This window comes from Chroicocephalus ridibundus, chromosome 20 (genome assembly GCF_963924245.1).
Source record: "Chroicocephalus ridibundus chromosome 20, bChrRid1.1, whole genome shotgun sequence".
NCBI classification, from domain to species: domain Eukaryota; kingdom Metazoa; phylum Chordata; class Aves; order Charadriiformes; family Laridae; genus Chroicocephalus; species Chroicocephalus ridibundus.
Genome location: NC_086303.1, coordinates 6,638,490 through 6,660,122, shown reverse-complemented (window position 1 = coordinate 6,660,122; position 21,633 = coordinate 6,638,490). Strand labels below are relative to the sequence as shown.

The 21,633-nt window shown below is 53.0% G+C and overlaps 1 protein-coding gene across 1 annotated transcript; it reads left to right on the top strand.

Moving 5' to 3' along the window:
* Nucleotides 1-1,087: 1,087 nt before the first annotated feature.
* On the top strand, nucleotides 1,088-13,237 carry INKA2 (inka box actin regulator 2). Its single transcript, XM_063356840.1, has 2 exons — nucleotides 1,088-1,171; nucleotides 11,351-13,237. The coding sequence occupies exons 1-2, from the start codon at nucleotides 1,136-1,138 to the stop codon at nucleotides 12,341-12,343; spliced, it is 1,029 nt and encodes a 342-aa protein (XP_063212910.1). The 5' UTR covers nucleotides 1,088-1,135; the 3' UTR covers nucleotides 12,344-13,237.
* The last annotated feature ends 8,396 nt before the right edge of the window (nucleotides 13,238-21,633 follow it).

Genomic DNA, 21,633 nt, shown 5'->3' with positions numbered 1-21,633 from the left:
AATGACGTTTTTCATCCTAAATGTGAAAACACAAAGTAGCATTTCTCATCCTATCAAGTTCTTTCCCATTGCAGAATGATTCAGACAAGCCTCGCTAACCCATTACAGGGGACTCGGTGTTTGTCATTTAAACAACACATTTTGCACATAAGCTGAGAATAATGCACATATATATATGAGAAATGCTGAAAAAGCCTTTCAAATTCAATACAGTTATAAAGTCTGATGATACAGAAGTGCCTGTGTTTTGTCCTGGCTCACATGTCCATCTGTTTGATTGCCTGTGGTGACAAGCAATAGCAGGGGTTGTTGATCTGAGGGGGAACAATCCAGCCCCCAGAGCTGAGCGCGTCCGTAGCAGTGACCACGTCCCGCCCGGCCGGGAGGTTCCCGGACGCTGCCGTGTTTGCAGACTGCTGTCGGCCGAAACGCTGCTTATAAAACACAGCGAGGAGAAAAGTGCTGTTCTGAAAAGAAATCCATGCTAAGAATTCCCAGCACCTGTTTCTTGCAGCGCTCTCAGCCTGTGCTCTTCCTGACAAAGGGCACTTTGACCACGGCACCGCCACGTGCGAAGGTCAGTGCTCGCGTTTGTGCCGGCGACCGGCGGCATCCCCCCGGGTGGCCAAGTGCCGCCTGGCCCCGGAGGGACGTGCCTTCACCCAGCCCAGCCCCCGGGCAGCACAAAACGGGACAAATCCCCAAATGGGTGGCGTTGCAAATTGTCGCGATTAAGGCCATGTAGGTTAATCCGTGCTTTTGTTGGGGTGGTCCCTCTCTGCACGGCACTTCGCAGCATCTAGACCGCGACAAACCCAAACCGCCGAACTTCCCTGCCGGGCGGAGGGATGGTTCCCTGCACCCCCTCCCGCCCCACCGCCGGGACCGAGCGCCGCGCTCGCTGGGGCTCCCGCGCAAGAAGCCTCTGGCCGTCTGTGGCCTTCACCGGGGCTCCGGGGGCCAGCGGGGACATGAGCCCCCCCCGCGCCCCCGCTCCCAGCCCCGCAGCCCGGCTGCGGACGGGCCGGGCTCTGCCCCGCCGGCAGCCACCGCCCCCGGTGCCGCCCCCCGGCCCCCCCGCCCCGCCGCGCTCCCCGCGCAGCGCCGGGCTGGCGGGGCCGCGCCGCGCCGGGCCATGGACCACCACCTGCGCCGGCTGAAGCAGGAGCTGGTAAGGGGGCGGTGGGCTGGGGGGTGTCCCTTCACCCCCACCCGCGGCCGGTCTCGCTGTGGCGGTGGCCGCGCGGGGGGGACACAGCCCCGGGGACGGGGGTGGGGGGGGCTCCGCCGCGGGACGGCAGGTCCCGGCCGCATGCAGCCCCCGCCCCGCCGGGGAGGTGCGGGGTCCCCCCGCCGCTGCTCCCCCCCGCACGGCCGCGGGTCGGGCGGCGGGTCTGAGCCCCCCCGCCCGGTGCCGCCGGTCCCTTCGGCTGCGAGAGAGAAATAACAGCGCACGGCGGGCTCCGGGGCGTGCGGGGGCTCTAGAGAAAAGATGCCGGCAAGGATCAGAAATCAGAGCAGCAGTGACAGAAATGTCCGATACGAATAAGTTTCCGAGAATCAAAATGATGGAAAGGCAGCGCGCGCTTGCCACCGCCAGTCCCCTCCGCGAATACTTCTGCTTTGATAGGAACGCCTTTGTCATAAACCAGCAGCGTTTTCTCCCTCCTCCCGCTCCCGCTCAGGTGGTAACCTCACTCCCTGAACTTGCTTGGGCTTGTCCACAGCCAGAAGGTATTGCTGGTGCAGCGGGGGCTGGCGGGGGGGGGCTGGGGGGCAGAGCCCGCACTTCCCAAAGCGGGTCCCGGCGCTCGGTCTGGCCGGGAGCAGGCGTTGTGCAGATAAATAGATAATGAGAACAAAAGGGGAAGACAAGGCAGAGCAGAATCGGGTGGGTGAAGTTTCTGCACGCACAAAAGCTTCCCGGTTTCAGACTTAATGGGATGTTGATTTCAGCTGGTATTTGTGCGAACTGGCGTTGTACAGAATGGGCTCATATACGGTATTGCCATCCTGCCTGCATTACAGGGAACGTTTCGCTTGTAAGCAACACCATCCGAGTCAATACAGAGCCACGCAAAGTCCCAGCCGAGCCCAGGGCAGATGAGGGACTGGCTGTTGCGCTTGGATCCCGCAGATGGGACGTGGCTGGTGACCCCTCGGGCTCGGGCAGCAGCGCTTTACTCCGAATAAATGTGGCAGCAAACAGGGACATTGAACCTGCTGGCATTACCGGTGTTTCCCGAGCAAACTGAGGAGCTGGAGGACAAACTAAAACAAAGGGAAATGGGAGTCACTGGTGTTCTCTACGCTGGGTGTGATGAATGAAATACAAACTGTAGACCAGGGCACGTACCTTATAATCTGGAAGATCTTTAATATCTGAATAAGTTGGAAGGTGAGATGGCTAAAACCAGTAACTTTCACAAAAGGCGTGCTTAGAATAAGGTTCCTAAACCTGTGTTTTGTTTTCTAAACAAATCAGTTTCTTATCTGAGCAGTATTTTTTTATATAAGCCTAAACATTGCATCTTTACTTGGGAGTGTAAAACATGCCTATATTGTAGCGCACAACATAACTTCTTAAGAATTTGAATATATTCAAAAGGAAGGCAGGTCCCTCACAGTTAACGTGAAAAGTAAAAAATACTTAGAAAATTCTGGTTTTGTTCATACCCTTATTATAATGGAGTAATAGATTTTTTTAATTGAAAAAACATGACAATTTTTATTACATTAATAAACCAAGACCTTAGCCTGGCAAAGATTTATGTATGTGCTGGGCTTAAAAAACGGGGAAGGGGCAGTTTTCACCTTCAGTAGGACTTCTCGTGATTTAACTGGGAGTAGCCTTGCTCTTCATACATTTGGTTTTTACTAGTCACATTCTTTTCCACCTCCCACCCCCTAATTTTTGTTACTCAGACTTAAAAACTTACTTTAACAACAAATTCTGCGGGTGTCAGAGCGCAGCCCTGGGGCTGTGTGCGCACAGCGGTGCCAGAGAGCCCGCGGGGTGGGACAGCGGGAGAGACCCTCTGCCCTGCAGTGCCATGGGAAAGGGTTCCTTCCATCGGCAGTGTCAGTGAGCTGCAGATCACATTTAGTGAAGGTAGGGGGACCGTATTAATTAAAACAACCATAAATGATATCCTGAGCCATAACAGCTTTTAAAAATCAATACTGTCAAGATAGCCTGGAATTAAAATAGATTAATGTTTCTTTAAAGACCAGCAAGCAGTGCGATAGACAGCTGGGACCATCTGCATTGAATGGTGAGTGGGAACTGAACCTCTTGACCCTGCAGCTTCACCACTTTCTTCATTCCGGGGCAGGTCATGCCTCCAGACGTTAAATGCACCAGAACCGAGACTCATGCGGGAGGAATGGTGGGAAGGACTTGGCCAGATCGAGACAATGAGCCGCCCTGTGCGTGGCTAAACGGGAGCCCAGTCCCAGGGCACTGGTGGGAATCCAGAAACCCCGTGGTTTGCATGGTGTGGAAGGAGCAGCTCTGTCGGGTGGGAGGCACTGCTGGGCCGCAGGGGGGTCGTGCAGGGAAGTTCTGCAAAAACACCCTGTTTGAGGAGCCAGGTTTGCTGAGGCTGGTCCGTGTAACACGTGAAAGAGGCCGTTCGATTAGCAGAGGTTTAGTTTGTCTCCTTGTAAACCACTGCAGCCTTCAGCTGGTTTTCAGGAGGGGTTTTCTCAAAAAAGAGCGGATGTTGGCACAGCTCCCGGTTCCCAAGGAAAGGTTATCTTCGAGTGCAACCCTATCCCTAACCAGTGTGGGATTCAAGGATTACAGCTCTGCTATTTCTCCTGCTTTGTGTATTAAAAACATATTTAAATACCCGTGTGCTTGGTTTGGGCTGCTGGTGCACCAGACATTCCAGCACAGAGCCCGGGCACTGAGGCCACACCGCGCTTTGCCAGACAAGGCACAGATGAGCTTGGGTCCGGGCTGCTTGCACCGGTCTTTGCATTCCCGCTGGGAAAGCTCTGCCGTGGCTCCCGAGGATCAATCTGACCTGTTTCAGTCAATGAGAGATCTCCTATTCCAGTCGCATGTTTTCCATTGTAAGCTGATAGTTTCTGGCATGTGTGGTGTCCCTTTGATTGGAATTCATTCAGAAGCTTCCACAAGCGAATGCTTCGTGGCCAGGAGAGCCTCAGCTGACACAGCCGTTCCTCCCAGCCGGCTGCGGCATCGGGGCAGCTCTCGGTCCGATCCATTCCAAAGCCGCAGTCACCGTCCCGGTGCTGGCACCAGCCTGTGGAGCCGTTCTGAACAAGCCGTGCCAGCTCTCGGCACCTCAGCCTCTGTATGTAGAAAATACAGACCACGTTGTTCACCTCCTCTGGAAAGCCCCCGGAGATTTACAGACACAGTGTGGTTTGTGAGAATGTGTGGTGCTGGTTTGTAGGTATGATCTTGGAATAAGTTGTGCTTCTCCACCCCTTCTCTCATCTGTCCTTTGTATGACAGTCATGAAATGTGCCACAGAGCTTGTGAATCTCCCATTAATGCAATTAATCCCGATACTGAAAGTCCTCTTGACTTTACTGGCTGGATTCGGAGTCTGCAAACATCATTCTGAGGCACAGAAATATGATGTCTGCTTTCCGAGTTACAGAATGTTATCACAGCTGAAAGATCAGATTTAACAAGAATTGTCTTGCTCAGGGATTAGCAGAGAGGAATTTCATTTCCGTGTCTCACGCTGCAGATGGCGTTACCTCCGTAAACTTTCTGACACGGGGATTGTTTGCATTTATACATAGCAACATCAGCATACACACCATGGGACTGGGGGTTCGAGGCTCTTCTACAGTAAGAATAAATCACTTCTTATCTAGCTAGGGACTGGTGGGTTCATGGGGCAGATTTATCTTCCACTTGGGGTTTGTATGGCTGTAACGGGCGAGGGGTCACAGTCAAGTTAGCTGTAGTTGTAACTTGAATTTCCATGTTTTGGTCTTTGTTGAGGAATCCAGGATATTTCTGGGTTTTCTGTTGCTCTTTTCTAGGAGGAAGAGTATTAAAGTAGGTATTTAAAATAAACTCCATCACTCTGACTCAAACTTTTGGATGTTCTCCCTCCACATTCATCATAAATGCATCAAATTATTGAGTCTGATAGAGTCCGGCTTCCTTCTTACATTAATTTATGTCCTGGTAGACAGTGTTTCTTGCTATGAATATCTTGCAGGAATAGAACATTTGGTCTGAGTGAAAAATACAGCCAATTATTTGTCTCACACTGGGTCCTATTCTGGTAACTGTGTCATGCTGGAGGAGGAGTCTGCTGCGTTTTCATCACTGCTGTTTCTGACGGGGCAGCTCTTGTGATTTGCAGGGTAAGGCATAAATAGAATCATAGAATCATAGAATTGTTGAGGTTGGAAGGGACCTTTAAGATCATCGAGTCCAACCTTTAGCCTACCCTGACAAGAGCCACTTCTAAACCATGTCCCTCAGTGCCCCATCTACCCTTTTTTTAAACACCTCCAGGGATGGTGAATCCACCACCTCCCTGGGCAGCCTATTCCAATGTTTAATAACCCTTTCAGTGTAAAAATGTCTCCTAATATCTAATCTAAACCTCCCCTGACGTAACTTGAACCCGTTTCCCCTCGTCCTATCACTTGTCACCAGGGAGAAGAGGTCAGCCCCCATCTCTCTACAACCTCCTTTCAGGTAGTTGTAGAGGGTGATAAGGTCTCCCCTCAGCCTCCTCTTCTCCAGGCTAAACAACCCCAGCTCCCTCAGTCGTTCCTCATAAGGTTTGTATGACAGACTTCACTTCAAATGACAGACTTCAAGGGCCAACGTCACCGCTCACTCCAACATGTGGAAACACACAGCTCCATTTGTGTCTCTGCCCATAAAATGGTGCCTTTAAGGGTGGCTTTACCCATTGCCGCTGGAGATGGCGTTAGAAACTTGGGGGGTTATCGCAGAATCTCGTTCCTTAGTGCTGCCTTCAGGGAAGGTGCAAAGGAGTAACTTGACAGCGGATGCCCTGTCACATATAACCCGGGGAGAGAAAAAGCAGTCATGGGCTTTGTTCGCTGGTTTATTTCCGAGGAGACTCCTAAAGATGACATGGATTTTTTTAGGCTCCCAGCTGCATGTATTCGGGAGCGTTGAGGACCAGATCCCCTGGTGAAGCAGACCACTGGGCTGGAAGCTGACACTTTGAACCATCACCTTCAATGGTCACTCTGTACATTGTGGCTTGTGGTCTGTCTTATCCCCGGGTTGTGAGTAAAAGCCTGAAGGTCGAAGCTCTTTTTGGTCCATTTATTTCCTGGTTGGAGGGAATGGATTTTCTAATTTGACTTTAAAAGTAGCAAGTGTGATTGGGAGGCACACAACAATATCATTGCAATGGACAGGAAGGCAATTGAGTAAGGAAGATAGTTGATTGAGTGATGTGAACCACGTCTTTTGTGGTTAACATCTGTTTAAGATCTATTTAAACTATTGGGAAAAAAAAATCTTTCGTAAAGTTTCAGCATCCTTCCTCTTTCAGATAAATTGTGAGCTCACCATTAGCATCCTTATTTATGCCTAAAATACTCTGGAAAGACAAGAGGTAAGAAAGAGACTTGAAATTCTTATGATAAAACGCAAAGACAAAAAGAAGATTGCAGGCCCTTGGTGTCCATCAAGGGAAGGAAAAGGGGCAACACGAGGCTGGGAAGCAGCTCTCCGGGCCCTGCCATGTGCTCCAAAGAGTTATGCCCAGCCACAATTGCAGGCTCGCTGAAGATTAATCTAGTTAGTGACCCAAAGGAAAACACGCAAACAATATGATCAGCTCAGCAGTTCTAAAATAATTTTGGTCTCTATTATGTCATCCTCTTTAAATACCAATTGTTTGTTGCTGGTTCTGTCGCCTATCAGCACTATTATTAAGAACTGCTATTTGCCATTTGTTCTTTCCTGTCCTCTTAGCAATAACTTCCTCTCTCTGCGTTTCTTCTACCTTAGAGCTGGACATCTGTCTTCCTCCTCATGGCAACAAACACGCTCAGAGCTCTTCTTTCGGGTTCTCTCTGCTCGGCTGACGCCGTGCTGCGTTGGCTGGCTTTTTCCTTTCCTCCCGTCAGCATCACAAAGCTGCTGCCGTCCCGCGCTGGCCAGATGCGCGGGTGGGCTGGGAATTCCCACAGCCGGGGCTGGAGGGCACTGGTGGGATCTGGGTTCTGAGAACTCGGCGAATGTAGATGCTGATAGGAAAACAGCAGTTCCCAAAGCGGGTTAAAAAAGTTACTTATTTACCTGTGAACTGGGAAGCAACAAGTGAAATCTCCCTTATTTGTGGTCTGGGGAATTTGGGTTTGAATGTGATAAAATGCCGGTAGCTGCTAGGGGATGTTCCTTGGGCGAGTTGCGCGCCTGCTGTGTTAATCAGTGGTGGGAGATCATTGATTTATAAACTGTGTAAACCATTTGCGGTTGTAGTTCTGGGAATAAGTGTTTGGAAGAAATCATTAAGGCGGCATGGCTTACAAAGTGACCGGTACCTTTGCTACTCAGAGTGGTAGATTTCCAGTGTAAAAAAATTCCATATTTGAACTCTGCCAATTTTGCGAGATGCTCGCTGTTTGTTTGGGGTTTTTTCCCCGCTGATGTTGAATATTCCTCAATGATCATTTGAAAGGGTTTGGGAAGCTTTTGAATTTTACATTCCAGTTTTCAGTGTTCGGGGTGACTGTAGTTGCAGCAAGCTTTGCATGGGAGAAGCGTTCAGCCAGAGCTGCCCTGCTCATGCCTTCCCCGGAGTGATCTGCAGGTAATCCCGTACTGCTGGAGGAGACGTGTTCACCATCAGAGCCCGAATCCCAGCCACGGAAGTGGAACACGCACGTCACGACTGTGCTCGGCCCTGCGTGTACTTGTTTTGCTATAAAAGGCATGTGTGTTGGCTTGTTCAGAATTAGACTAAAAAACTTTTTCATGCCAATTTTTTAGGGACTGCAAAAGTTTCAGGAATAATAATGAGATGCAATTCGAGGCATCTGATTTTTAACCCTTTCACAAATTTGAACATCAGCAAGTTGTCGTAGTTCTAATTTGGCTTTTCTGGGAAGCAGAGGTACCAAACAACGACTTGTATTGAAGCACTTGTATTTAGGCACCTGGAGTCCCATGAAATGCCCCTTGGGCAGGGACCAGCGGGCACAGGGAGGGAGGATGCTGATGAGCAGGACCTGTGCTCCACCCGAAGTCCTGCAGCGAATGCGGTTTCCCCTGCGCTCTGCTCTGCAGCGTGCCTGAGCGCGGGGCTGGTTCAACGACAGGTTTGGGATTTGCAGCTCTCAAACACGCACAGTTGAGAGCATCTCCTGAGGGCCCTGGTGCCCGGCTTACGTAATGTCACTTGCGTAACCCCAGCAATACGGTCGGGGTCTCTGGGGTTTTGTGTCACATTCACGCTCTGTTTGGAATCGCACTTTAGTTCATCACAAATTCCAGTTCCTTCTACATGAAGCGTGTGACCACAGAGCCAGCGAGGCTACGAGGGGTGTCCCTTCAGCCCCGAGTTCCCATCCCCTGGCAGTCAGAGCATCTCTTTGACCTCCAGCCCAATCTGCTGGATTATGTGCAGCAACTTTTTCCTCCAGCAGCCCAGATAGGTCAATCTTGAACCTTCGCCAGGGTGGTGGTCTCTCTTCCGGGGGAGATGATCGTTCCTTTTCCGGAAAGTCTCAGAGAAGCCAGTCTGAGCTTGGGAGAACTGAGATCTTGGCAAAGAGGAGAGTTACACCCTGGGGAAGAAACTTCCCTTTTTTTTGTTTTTTTCTCTCCAGGGTGAGTACTCTTAATTACCACAGGGTAATTACTAGTGGATGAAATCCAAGCCCCTGCGGACTGTTTGGTCACCAGGCAGTGACTTCACTTTGGGCTGGGTTTCATTCCCTCTTCAATTCTGCAAAAGACTGAACAGATACCGTGAGGAGCAAAAGATAAAGCAGAGGAGGTTGTTTGCTTTGTTTTTTAAATTGCACAACCTGAAGCTTTAGCAGTGTTTGTAAGCAGAGTTAAAACCCTCAGGATCTTTAAAACTCTCTTGTTGCTGGTGGGATTCACATATCCAACGGGACAGCGAGGCCAAGCAGGATTTATCCCACCCCAAAGCCGGTTGCCGAAGCCGGACAGACGAGTCACGTCCCCAAAGTGCCCGTTTGGAGGGGGGCGTCTCAGCCCAGCCCTGGGCATCGGGAGAAGTGTCCAAATCTTGGAGCTGTTTCTGGGAAGGGTCTCCCCAGGTGAGAACGTCTCCCCTCCTCCTCCAGTGGCTCGGCAGAACCAGCTCATTTGTTCAGAAGGAAAACCCCCCCAGCTCAGGCTTTTGGGGCTCAGGCCTCGTCTTGTCGGGAGGAGACGGGACCTGCCTGTGAGAGACGACCCCTCTGACGATAAATGCTGCCTATGAAATTTTAATGCTTAATAGAGCCTTGCTGGCTGCGGCACGCATGGTAATGATACCACCCATCGTGGGGGAGTTAATTGAATCAATGAGGTGAACAGCGGAGCCGCCCAGCATATGCCGAGGGTTTGACCAGCCCAGTCGTTTCCGCGGGACCCTCGTCACGCCGCGCCGTGATTACAGCGCTCGCCCGCCAGGGGATTTGGTGGGAAGCGGCCAATGAGGGGCCGGGCTGGCTCCAAATCCAGCTTTTTCAAAGCCCCAGATAAAACAGACTGCCATTAATAAGGCGAGAAAGGTTAGGAGGAGAAGCATTACAGCAAATCTGGAGAGGTAAGGTGATAGTTTTGTCTCAGGCTTGTAGAGCATATGGCCCCAGCTTTTGCACGGGTAACCCAAGAGCTCGCTTCATCTCTAAGTGGGGCACTATTTGCATGTCTGCAGAAGTAGAGGTTTATTTGCTGATGCTAAAAAATTTGATAGCTGGAGGCACTTGATAGTGTAATCAGGAAGCTAAACAGATTTTCTGTGTCTTCCTAGATTGCGTGCTCATTCTGGGTGATAAATAACTTTCCTGGGAGCGAAGCTCTGAAAAATCGTAACCTGCCAAATAGTTTTAGGTTCTGGGTTTTTGAAATGGAGACTTGTGGTCAGAAACCGTTGAGCTTTCCACTTGTGGAGCTGGATTGGTATAGAAGATCTAATTTTTTGATGACTGCTCTTTCTCACAGCTCAGATCCCCGTACAGAAATGGAAATAGAGCAAGTAATTGAACTGGCTTAATTAAAATGGAGAGGTGAAAGAGTAAAGTTTGATAACATAAAGCTGAACATAAGATGCAGCTGTCCTTTTTCACCCTAAGCTTGAGATCTGTTGCTGTACAAAAATTGTGACGAGCCTTTTAAACTGTTTATGACAGTGTGGGCTGACGCGTTCCCTAGACAGGGGTAATCTCTTCTGCAAACCACCTTACATCAATGTGACATGTCTTCACCTCCAGCCCTGCCATCCCCTGCTGTTCTCCCCCTCTCCTTCCCATCCCCGCTCCCCCTCCCTGCGAAAAAAAAAAAGAAGTGGCAGCTGTTGGAAAGTATAGCCCATTTGTTTTATGATGCCGCTTTGGGAATATGAGCCAGATCCTACATGAGAGAGAGAAAGCAACAGAGCGAAAGAGAAGAGGGGGAGTTTAGAAGCTCCGGAAAATAACTTGCTTATTTTAAGTCTAGCATAGAAAGTTAAACCTTTATAGCAAGGTTCAGGGATAAAGCAGAACGGCTACTAACGGTCCTAGCTTGGATTGCTAGTTTAATGTAAGTAATTTTAGAGTTTGTTCGTTGATTTGTCCAAAATTTGAAGTGCATTGAAATGTCTTTGTCCTCTAGTGAGAGGTGCCTGCAAGGAGGGTATTAAGATCTGAAGATGTGTTATATAGTAACGGTGTGATTCTTATTGGGCTTTATTTTTAATTTACTTTAGCACTTAAGGTAAAGAAACAAGGTTCTCCATGGAAGACACTTCTGCTCATTATTCTGACTCCTGATTTCAGTTAGTTACAGGGCACAGAAGACACAAAAGAAGAATATGCTAAAACTGGCAGCAGCCAAAACCATTCATAGTTCTGCAGCTTGGGTTGCTGCCAAGCAATTGGTGGAAACTCAAACTAACTATTTTTGTTGTCAGGTCAAAAAATCCACTCCTCCTTGTCAGCTTCTTTTATTCCTAGAGGGAAGCTCCTAGAAAAATCTAGGAATTGCTGTTCCATGAAATGGATGTACTACAGGTAGGATGCATCTAGAGTGTGGTCAGTAGAAGAGGCGATGTTTCAGGATGTTTCCTGCCCTTTGGTCACAATTTTCTTGCTCTCTCCTGGGGACACTGACTCCATCTCTGCTTCCTTCCCTCCGCAGCTATCCATGAAGGAGGTCGGAGACGGGCTGCACGAGCAGATGAACTGTATGATGGGTGCCCTGCAGGAGCTGAAACTCCTCCAGGTGCAGACAGCGTTGGAGCAGCTGGACATCTCAGGGAGCCGAAGCGCTGTGTCTGGCGCTGAGCAGCGCCAGTGCTGCCAAAGCAGCCGGGAGGTGCCCGGGGTCCGGCGGGACGAGCGGCCGCGGCGGGAGGCATCGCTGGAGGAGCGGAGCCCCACGTCACTCGCATGTGCCGTGCCACGGCCAGTGGGTTTGTCCCCTCCCGCTGGGATCCCAGAGGGCAGCCACCTTAGAGACACCCCCTCCTCCTTCAGGAGCCTCTGCAGTGAGGATGTTTGTCACCCAAAAGGACACTCCTCCGTGTCAATCAGAGCAGAGCATGTCCGCCCAAGGACATTCGAGCCCAGTAGCCAGGGCACAGCTGGAGGGTGGCCGGCATGCCGGGAGTGCCCGGGATGCGATGATGGCCATGACTGGACATCCTCCCTAATGTCCCAGAGCAGGAATCGGCAGCCGCTGGTCTTGGGGGATAACATCTTCGCAGACTTGGTTGGGAACTGGTTGGATCTGCCAGAGCTGGATAAGAAGGGGGAGCAGAGCGAGGAGTCTCTGTCCTTGAGCAGATCCCAGGAGCTCTGCAGGAAGTTCTCCCTCACAGCCAACATCTTCAAGAAGTTCCTGAGGAGCGTTCGGCCAGACCGAGACAGGCTTCTCAAGGAGAAACCTTGCTGGCTTCCACCCGAAGACAAACAGCCCCAAATTTCTAAGAGACCCAAAAAATTGAACAAACTCAAGGGGACATTTTACTTCCCACTTCATGGGAACATCCAGAACCATCACAGCAAAGCAGAGAGGTGCCCAAAGGCAGAAAGCATTAGTGAGAAGCCCAGAACTGGCACCAAAAAAGTCCCCGATACCATAGACTACACCCAGTCTGGGTTTGACATCAATACAGCCGTTTGGGTCTGAGTTTGTCGGTGTTCTCTGCTCTGCCGAGCATTTGTTTCACACTGGAGAGGAGCTGGAGGCCGTACACATCTTCAGGAGACCCCTGCGCTGTCAACATGGACTGAGATGAGAGACAAGTCCGCTGCAAGCGTGCTGTGGGCTTCAGTCGCCTGCAAGAGGCATTTTCCACAGAACTACAGCTCCAGGGGCAGTCTGAGCAGCAGCTGATGCAGCTCCACGTGGGGGGACTTTGGGGGACCGATATTTGCAAAAATAATCAGAATCTTCAGCAGCTTTAGGGTGCGTGGTGCCACAGATGACCAGCTCCTGGAGCCTGGCTTCTGATCGCCATTTCAGGCCCATTCCATCATCTCTAGTTAAAGCAGCTGCAGCACAAAATTCACTGTGTGCATGTGTGTGTGAGTGTGCAAATATATGTATAGTTTTTTAAAAGAGTCTATTCCTGCTTGTGTGCACTTAAAGCTGGGTTATAAACCAGGCAAGTCAAGCGTTGTACCTGAAGCACTTGTTATTTAAAATAGAAAGAACTAAGTTTGAATTTCTAAGACTTGAGCAGTTGCTAAGCGGGGGTGTCGAACCCCTGTGGGTTTTTTCCCCCAAAACGGCACCTCCATCGCGCTCCCAGCATCTCTCCTTCCCCTGCAGTTGAACCCGTAGGACACAAGGCTCCTTCCGTGGAAGTTTGTGACCCTCAAGCTCTCGGTGGGTTTTGCTTCTCTCCCCGTGCCCTTCTCCCCACCAGATCCAGCGTTGCAGAAGTTTATTGTGGATGTTGCACCGAGATACAAAGTTGCAACAGACGTTTGTTGTTGTTGTTTCCTATTGCTGTTGTGTACAAACTCCTCTTGACAGAGCCAAGTTCTTCAGTGTCCGGCTCTCCGAGAGTTACCAATAAAGTGGTGTCAGTCTCCAGTGTGCCGTGTGGCCATCTCCGTCCTGGGGCCACCCTCAGTCCCCCTTGTCTCCAGCCCAGAACCTTCTGGGTTTTCACCAGCGTGGAACCCCAGCCGAGCCAGCATGAAGGCTCTGCTGGCGGGGTCGGAGCCGGGAGCACACGCGGGCTGTGTCAGCCTCTTCCCAGCCGGGACCGGGGAGTCTGGGGAGCGGCCAGGAGAGTTTCCATTCAAGGACAGGTGATAAATCATGGCAGGGAGAAGAGCTGCAGCCAGAGCTCCCTGCCAGGGTCCCAGTGCTGCTCTGGAGGCACATCCCTGAGAGCCCTCAGGTAACGCTGCAATGTCCATCTTCCTCCCCCAGCACAGGGAAGGGCAGAGGGAGAGGTGTTTGGGGGAAAAACTGCTGCTGAAGAAAGCCATGCAGTCCTCAGCTCATGGAGGGGACAGGGTCATGCAGGCCCTGCCATGGCCTCATGCCCACCATAAGCCCTCTCCTCCCTGTCCCCAGGAGTTAAACGAGACCGGGGTGAGTCCCCAGCAGCTCCGTGAGCCCTGGTGCGGACGCAGCGCAGAGCTGTTGATTGCATTGCAGCCCCCTGTTTCCATTAGCCGAGTCCCAGCAGATGCTCCGTGGGCGCAGCAGTGTTGTGTTGCAAAAACCTGTTCCACTCACTCCAAGTTTAGGAAGGGCTTATGTGCCAGCAGTAGTACTTTTTTTTTTAAACATGCAATCCTATTCCTGTTGTAACTTCCCAAGGCAGAGAGGCCAGCGGAGCAGAGGCATGGAGGGAGATTTTTTTTTTCCCCTTGCAAATTAAATATAGGCACCAGACAAGCCCCGTTTCTGCCCATACAAGGAGAGGAGTGGGTCAGCATCTGACAGCGACGCTCAGCACTTTTTCAGGAACCTGAGTTGCAAGCAAGCTTTTGTTTTCCTCCTCGTAAACTTTAGGTCTGGTTGTTTTTCCCCGTCTTCATTTCCCTGAATGCTGAAAGGCTGTTTCTGAAGCATTTTCTTTTCCTCCTCTTTTATCAGTTGTTCATCCTGTTCATTACAAATATGCCCTCCCAGCTCCCACCAACCTTTCCATAGGGTCAGCAAAGGGGAGAAGGAGCTTTCTATAAGCAGTAGCACGAGAGAGAGCAACAGCTTTCCCTACCCTGACCTCGGTCCCCGGAGAGCGTGGCCTCACCCCAGGGCTTCCCAGGCACATCCCGGGGCACACAGCCCCCGGCCGGGCTGGCAGCAGTGGGAGCGCCGAGCACGGGGGCATTGCCCCGTGACACCCCCACCCCAGGAGCACGTCCCATCCGTACCTGCCTGGCACCAAAGGCTGAGCGCCACGGAGAGAGGAGCACCATGCTGGATGGAGGAAGGCTCCAGGGAGCTGAGCTCTTACACCAGGGGCTTTTTAAGCTTGTCAGGAGGATTGCCCTCAGCTGTGAGGAGTGTGGTGGCAGCAGGCAAGGGGCCAGGCTGAGCACCGCGGGGCAGGGGCAGGGGCAGGGGCAGGGCCACAGCCACAGCAATGCTTTGGCCAAGAGATGAAGGGGACGTTTCTGCAGGTGGTTACCTCTCCAAAGCCATGTATTATCCAGGAAACAGGATGTGTTTATGCAGGACATGGGGAGATCTGGAGCCTAAAACGCACATTGGGAACCAAGTCCGTGGGAAAAGCGGTTCTCGGGGATCTGCCACCCCCCGGCCAGCCCGCTCCCCCAGCCGCCTGCAGAGGCTGCACAACCCAGGGCTTGATGGCTCACACCCCCTCGGCCAGCAGACGCGGTCCCTTGCCGGCGCCGGATCCCCCACCCCAGCAGCTGTTGCGGTGCCACTTCCCCATCAATGGGATCTCGCGAGGAGCCGATGGGAAGTTTCTCTTGAGAAAAAGCCATTCTGGCCCCGCGCGCTCTTGACAGCTGCCCTGGCCCACGGGCCAGCACCGGGTCACCCTGCCTGCGCCGAGGAGCTGCTCAGAGACCGGCTCTAAACCCAGCCCTGTCTGTCCCTGCTCAGAGGAAGCACTATTGTTTCTAGCTTCACGTGGAAAGGGCGGCTCTTGGCCCCAGCTGCTGCCCACGTGTTCCTTTCCCACCCAAAATAGTCGCTGCTGCCGTGGCCAGCAGTGCCGGGCCCGTCCCTGCGTCCACCCACACCCCCGTGAGTGGGGTCATGGCCCCGCCGGGGTCCTGGCACCCTCCGGTACCCCCTGCTCCTCCCGGCGCTTCTGCCGGCACCTGCCAGCGGGGCAAGCGTTCCGCTTTGGGGACCACGGAGGATGGACGCCGACCCGAGGACAGAGGTGGTGGTTGTGGTGTTTGCTTTATTTCTTGTTTCTTGGAAGGACGGGCTGCCTGCCGGGGCACTGTGCGCAGAGGGCTGACCGAATGCCCAACACGGTTTCAGATGCATTTGTGTTCTCTCTGCCTCCTAAGTGTACTTTCAAAGGATGTTTTGCATCGAAATAGGATTTTCCAGGGTGTTTGCACTGGTGAATTCAGTGTGTCCTAGGCTTCAAACAGCCACTAGAAAATTGCAAGATCTCAAAGTTCTTAAGAGAAAAAAAATATGTAATAAATATTCTTTAAGAGGCATTCAAATAATAAAGAATATCAGCCAAGCCAGACATCCTATCTAATTTAGTCTCCAGAGCAGGATCTGCTAATAGATCAGGGTAGGATTTGTGAATTACCATTTCACTTCTCCAGGGACTTTTCCTGAAATTATAATGGCTTTTTCTCCTCTTTTTTCATGAAACTGCCATGAAATAGTTCCCCATTATTAAGTATGAAACCTACCTAATTAGCACAATGACAGTCTTTAATGAGGCCCTGGCTGTATTCTGCAGCTTTGAAAGGAATGGTTAACACCAAACACAGGACAATAATTATAGAAACACGTTCCCCCATGAACTTGCCCCGTGGAAGGCAGCAACGGCAAACGAAGCTTGGGCGTCCAGATTTATTAGAAATCTCTGTTCTTGGGGTACGTTAAGCCTAGATGGGATCAAACGCACTGGCGTTAATTTGACGCCGATCACGTGCGAACACCAGGGATGAGTAACCTGGCACGAGGGGAGCGGCTCTTCCCCGGCACCGGGTATTTGCGGCCGAGGGGAGCAGGCGGTGGCTGGAGCCCCGCTGTGCCGGGGCGGAATGTCCCCTGCCAGAGCCCGGCGCTGGGCCGGAGGCAGGGGCGGCTCGGCCCAGGAGGCGTGAGGTGCCACTGGGGACTGCAGCATTCCCGCTCTCCTGCTCGGTTGGATGCGCAGCCCGGCCCCTTCCAAAGCCCCCAGCACAGCACTGCACCAGCCACCCCCGGGCGGATCCGGCACCACCGCGATGGGTGGCTGCTGGCTCTGGCGTAGTGTACAGAGGGGATTTGGCTCTTAGCATTAACAGAGGGCTTTTCCAGGAGCTGCTCCTCCCGCTGCCTCCCTGGGCTTCCCCTTCCCGCCCGACGCTGACGCCCGGCTCTGCAGCCAGATGGCCTCCAGAAGGCTCTCAAATGTGCCTGTAATTAAAAAGCCTTTATTTTCAAAACCATTTCACAGCTTATTCTTCTGACAATGGGATGGGGCTTCTTAAGCTAATGCTGGGCAAGAGGAAAGGCAAATACCGGCTGGCTGCTGCCTGCCGCGCTGGCCTTTCCCACTGACACAGGTTGTATTTACTATTTACGCGCTGAAGCCGAGGAGCCACGTGCCCTGAAAATCTGCGCCGCTGCTGAAGCCTCCCCGGAGCCAGAGCTCATCTTCCCTAACGATACTCAGCTCTGTCCCCGTTAACCATCCGTGCTGATGTGCCTAACGAACCTGAAAGCCGCTCTGACTGGAGACTGAGCAAATTTAACAATTTCCCCTCAATTCCCCGTGTACTGAATCCGGCAAGAAAGAAACAAATTGCCACATCCTTGCTGAACTAAGACCCATTTTATTCCAAGTCCAGCAGTGTTTTATTCACTCCAGCACATTCCCAGTCACCTTCATCGTATTATTAATCAGCAGCAGAATCGCTTCTACTTCTTTAAGCAGTGTTTCTGAAAACTGGACTACGCTCCTTTAATCATAGTCATAGAAGTTATAGTCACAGAATATTAGTTATAGAATAGAAGTTATAGAATATCTCATGTTGGAAAGGACCCGTAAGGATCATCGCGTCCAACTCCCTGCTCCTCGCAGGACCGCCAAAAACTAAGCCACAGCGTCCTTGTCTCTGCAGAGAGAGGCTGTATTTTCTTTCTCTTTGCTTTTGTTCAAGTTCATTTGTATCCACGTGGCATTTCTAATGGAGGAGTCGTACCCCCTTCCAGCTGGCAGGCAGTCCCGGGTCCTGCTTTTAAAGCATAAATAAACCCTGGTTTTCTGCAGCAATTTCCCTCCGGCGAGGCTGGGCTGTGGCCGCGCTGGGGGAGCCCCCACAGCCCCTCAGCTCTGCCCCGGCTCAGCCTCCCGCTGGGGCCGATCCCCCCTTTCCGCAGCCGGGGGGTCGGTCCTGGCCCGCTCCAGCGGCTTCTCATCTGCGCCTGTTTCAGGAGCGTCTCCTGCAATATCGGTGTTGAGCAAAGCCTTGAGCTGGCTCAGATTTCTTGGCTGTCGCTGAACAGGAAAGAGAAAGGGGGAAAATCGATATCCCACAAAGAAGAAGCGGCTGATCCTGTGTCGGTCCTCACCTTGGGCCGGCTGGAGGTGGATTCGGGAGGCACTTCCCGACATGCTATAAATGCACGCTGAACTCCCCCGCAGCAGGACACCGGCTCCAGGATGCGGGGGGAGATGGGGGGTCCCTGCCCACCCTTGCCCTGCCCTTTGCACCAAAGCCCACCCTGGCCTTGCCGCCGGCGCGGGGGGAAGGGGCTGGATGTGGTGTGGGAGAGGAGGGAGCGCAGCTTTGGGCTGACCCTGGTCACCGCTGTCACCTCCTCCCGCAGGCTGGCACCGGGTCCCGTGGGCAGAGGAGCCGCTCTGGCAGGAGCAGAGCCGGGTGCTCGTGGCACAGGGGCGTTCGTGCCGGCTTCACCACCCGGCCCCGGTGCTGGCCCCGGGGGGGCTTGGGGGAGTCCCACCACTCAGGCAACCAGGAGGGAGATCTGCTCCCTCACGGACAGACCAAGCCGGCAATTCAGGCTGGACCTTCCCAGAGGGCTTCGCCGCATTCGCGACATCGGGCTGGAGTGAGCAATGTGACATCTCGAACCTAGAGATAACGAACGCGACATTCTGTCAGGTTTAATTAGTCCCCGTGCTCCGTCGGTGCCAGCCCCGCGGAGGCAGCGCCGGGCTGAGGGCTGGCAGAGCAGGCGGCCGTCACCTCCCAGCGCTCCGAAGCGCAGGGAGCGGGGGGGAGACGCTGGGGCTGAGAAAAGCCACTGCCCGATGGAGCAGTTGCTTTATTCTTAAGTGCTTACGCTGACAGCAACCTGCCTTCGCCTAGTTGGGATAACTGAAGGGTCCCTCCAGGCCCCTGCATTGTATTTTCTGTCCTCCGTGGTCTGTTACAACCTTCTGGGGCTGGAAAAGCTCCTCGGAGGACTGACGGGTGACTCCAGAGCGCAGGAACATTGCGGAATCTTTCACCCCTGCTCCAGACTGAAGGCATTGCAGCACCAGGTCCCTCCTGAAGGGCAGCATGGAATGAGGTCCCAGTTAGTGACTCTGTAGCCGCATTGGCAGCCGCGTGGGCAGCGGCCGTGGCAGGCAGTGGTGTAACGTGGCAAGGAACACGCTCCCCGAGCACGTCCATGTGCCCACGGCTCTGCCAACCGCCTCCAGCCCAGGAGCATTCCTGTCAGCCAGCGCCGACGGCCAAAGGCAGCCGGGAGAAGTGTCCTGGGGACTTGGGGGACCTGGTCCCTCCCTCACCCCTGCGAGGGCAAAAGGAGCAGCTCAGGCCCTGGGAGCCACCGCTGCCCACGTCCTCGCAGTGCCCAGCGCGTTCCCTTCCCCGGGGCCGTGATCACACAACCCTGCACAGCCCCGAGGACGCTGCGGGCATTCGGTCCCGTTCTGGGGTCACTCGGCTGCAGCTCTCCCCAGCGACCGGCTCAGACTTTCCCCCTCCTGGTCTGTTCATTCCGTTCCAGACCAATTACTGAGGGTTTGCACCCAAAGGCCAGGCGTTTGTGCGCGCAGCTGCCTGATCTGCATGCACTCCTGCTAATTGTGGGGAAACGAGTCGTGGGCGGTTTTGTACGGAGTTTCTGGTACCCTGAACTGAGCTCTGCTTCTAAAAAGGAGAGACTGGGTCCCCTGGATTTAAAAGAATTCAAAAGGGGATCTTTCTAGTTGCTGCTCACCTGGTTTTCAAACACATCACTGGCGTTAGCAGTGCTGGTAGCAAAAGTAGCTGAGCTTTTCATGGAATATCTGTGTTATTTGCCATCTTAAGGTGTCTCCTAACATGAGTGGGAACAAACACTCTGCTTGCAGCTGCAGAGTCTTGGGATATTCACCGGAGATAAGATGCATTGTCAGGAAAAGCGGAGCTAAAGTCCTCCTTCTGCAGAGTTCTATGGCACCTCTAAATCACTCTAAGATGGACGGGATGAGCCACTCTTACCCCGTCTGTAAAACAGGAAAACCTGCACCCGGCGGGCGATTCCTCCCACCTCCTCGCCCTCTGCTCAGGAAGAGCGGTGCCACCCTGCCCTGCTGCGAGGTGGCAGGTCGGGACAGGATGGGATGGGACGGGACGGGACGGGACGGGACAGGATAGGCTCTGGCCGCCCTGTGCCGAGCCCCAGGCCACGAGCAGCACGGCAGGTGATGGGGTGGCTGCCTGGCGGGGACGGTGCTGGCATCCAACCCGGGCGGGGGAGACGTCTGCCGCCGCATGGCGAGGGCTCAATGAAGCTCATGCCCTTTGTGCGCGCGTTGAAATCTCTTCTGGAACAACCTGTCACTCCTGCAGCATGTCAAAGGTACATTTCCTCCTATCCCTACCGGAGGGGATTATGGTCCCTGCAGGGGTTCAGGTTTTTTGCCATAATATGATTTAATGTGACAACTGCAATTAGATGTGACACATCTTTGCAAGAATTCACTACCTTGGAAAAATCACAAACAAGCTTAAAATAAAACAGAATGCGTAGACTCACCTCTCTGCACATCGCAGCTGGAAAAAATAAGCACCGAGTTAAGGACTTTTCAGCGCTTCCTTTGGGAGACAGCAAAGTCAAGAACACGATACTATAAATTAATTATTTAGATCCCAGCCCTGCAATGAGAGCCATCTGGCCAGATGCCTTTACCCTTACCCCAGCCCCCTCGGAGTTAACAGCACTCCATGCAGAAAGAAAGAACTACCCACGTGTGGCTCTTAATGGGCTGAGGCTTCAGCCCCTGGCCTGGAACAGGCAGAAATAGAACAAAAATGACTCCTAGCACTTGGGTTCCCCAGCCGCTTAGTTTCCTCTGGCATTAAGACAACGCGTTAAACCTACGGTGCCTTTGTAAACGTCCATGTCCGTACACCGAGCCCTTCGCTCCGGGCTGCCCCAGCCCGAGCTGCCGCGCATCCCGCCCGGCCCCGCACCCGCGTCGCGCAGTGGGAAGAGCCGGCACCGGGAGATTCCCTCCAGGCCGCGTACCTGCGGCTGCGCCTCGTCCGCAGGGCTCAGACAATTCATTATGCACCTCGAGATCAATCCTCATTTCCACCCCGTGGGGCCCCCCATTTACACTCCAGTCACTGGAGTGATGAGACATTATTTTCATTTGCCTCAGTCTTAAATTAAAGTGGATGGTCAATTCCATTGTCTCTGATTTTTCAGTTCATGGGCTTCAAGTCGCAGCATCGCCAGAGTGTCCTCCGTGTACCAGAGATGGGGGCTGAGGGGGAAGAAAATCCTGTGTCTGGAAGAAGCCCTGGAGGAAGCAGGCAGAGGCTTTGGAGGTCCCGGAATAACCCCAGCGTCGGCAAGAGCGGAGCGTGCGGAGCAGCACGGCCGAGGACACACCGAGGAGCCCTGCCTGCCTTTCCCGGGAAGAGACAAGAGGGAAAGAGTTAAAAGCTGTCTCCAGGCAGGAGAACAAAAACGCTATTGCACTCATCTTGCTTGCTACGCTCATCTAATTACGTTATTTAACAGGATACCCTCTCATTGATTTTAATTACTCACATAATTTGGGAAGTAATTCACAGTACATCCCTGCAGGGTGCATGAGTCTGAGTTGGGAACAATGTGCTCGAGTCTTCCTGGCTACATGAAAGGAGAAGATGGGGAGGACGAGCCGGCAGGCCGGGGACGTGACCGTGGTGGCTCGTTCCCGCGGGGAAGATGTCCCCGGCTGGATCTCCACCAGCGCTGGGGAGGTCAGCGAGGCGGCATCGCGCTGCAACACAATATTATCACACGCGGGTATTGACGCAGGTCCGCTGCCGGACGGCAGTTGC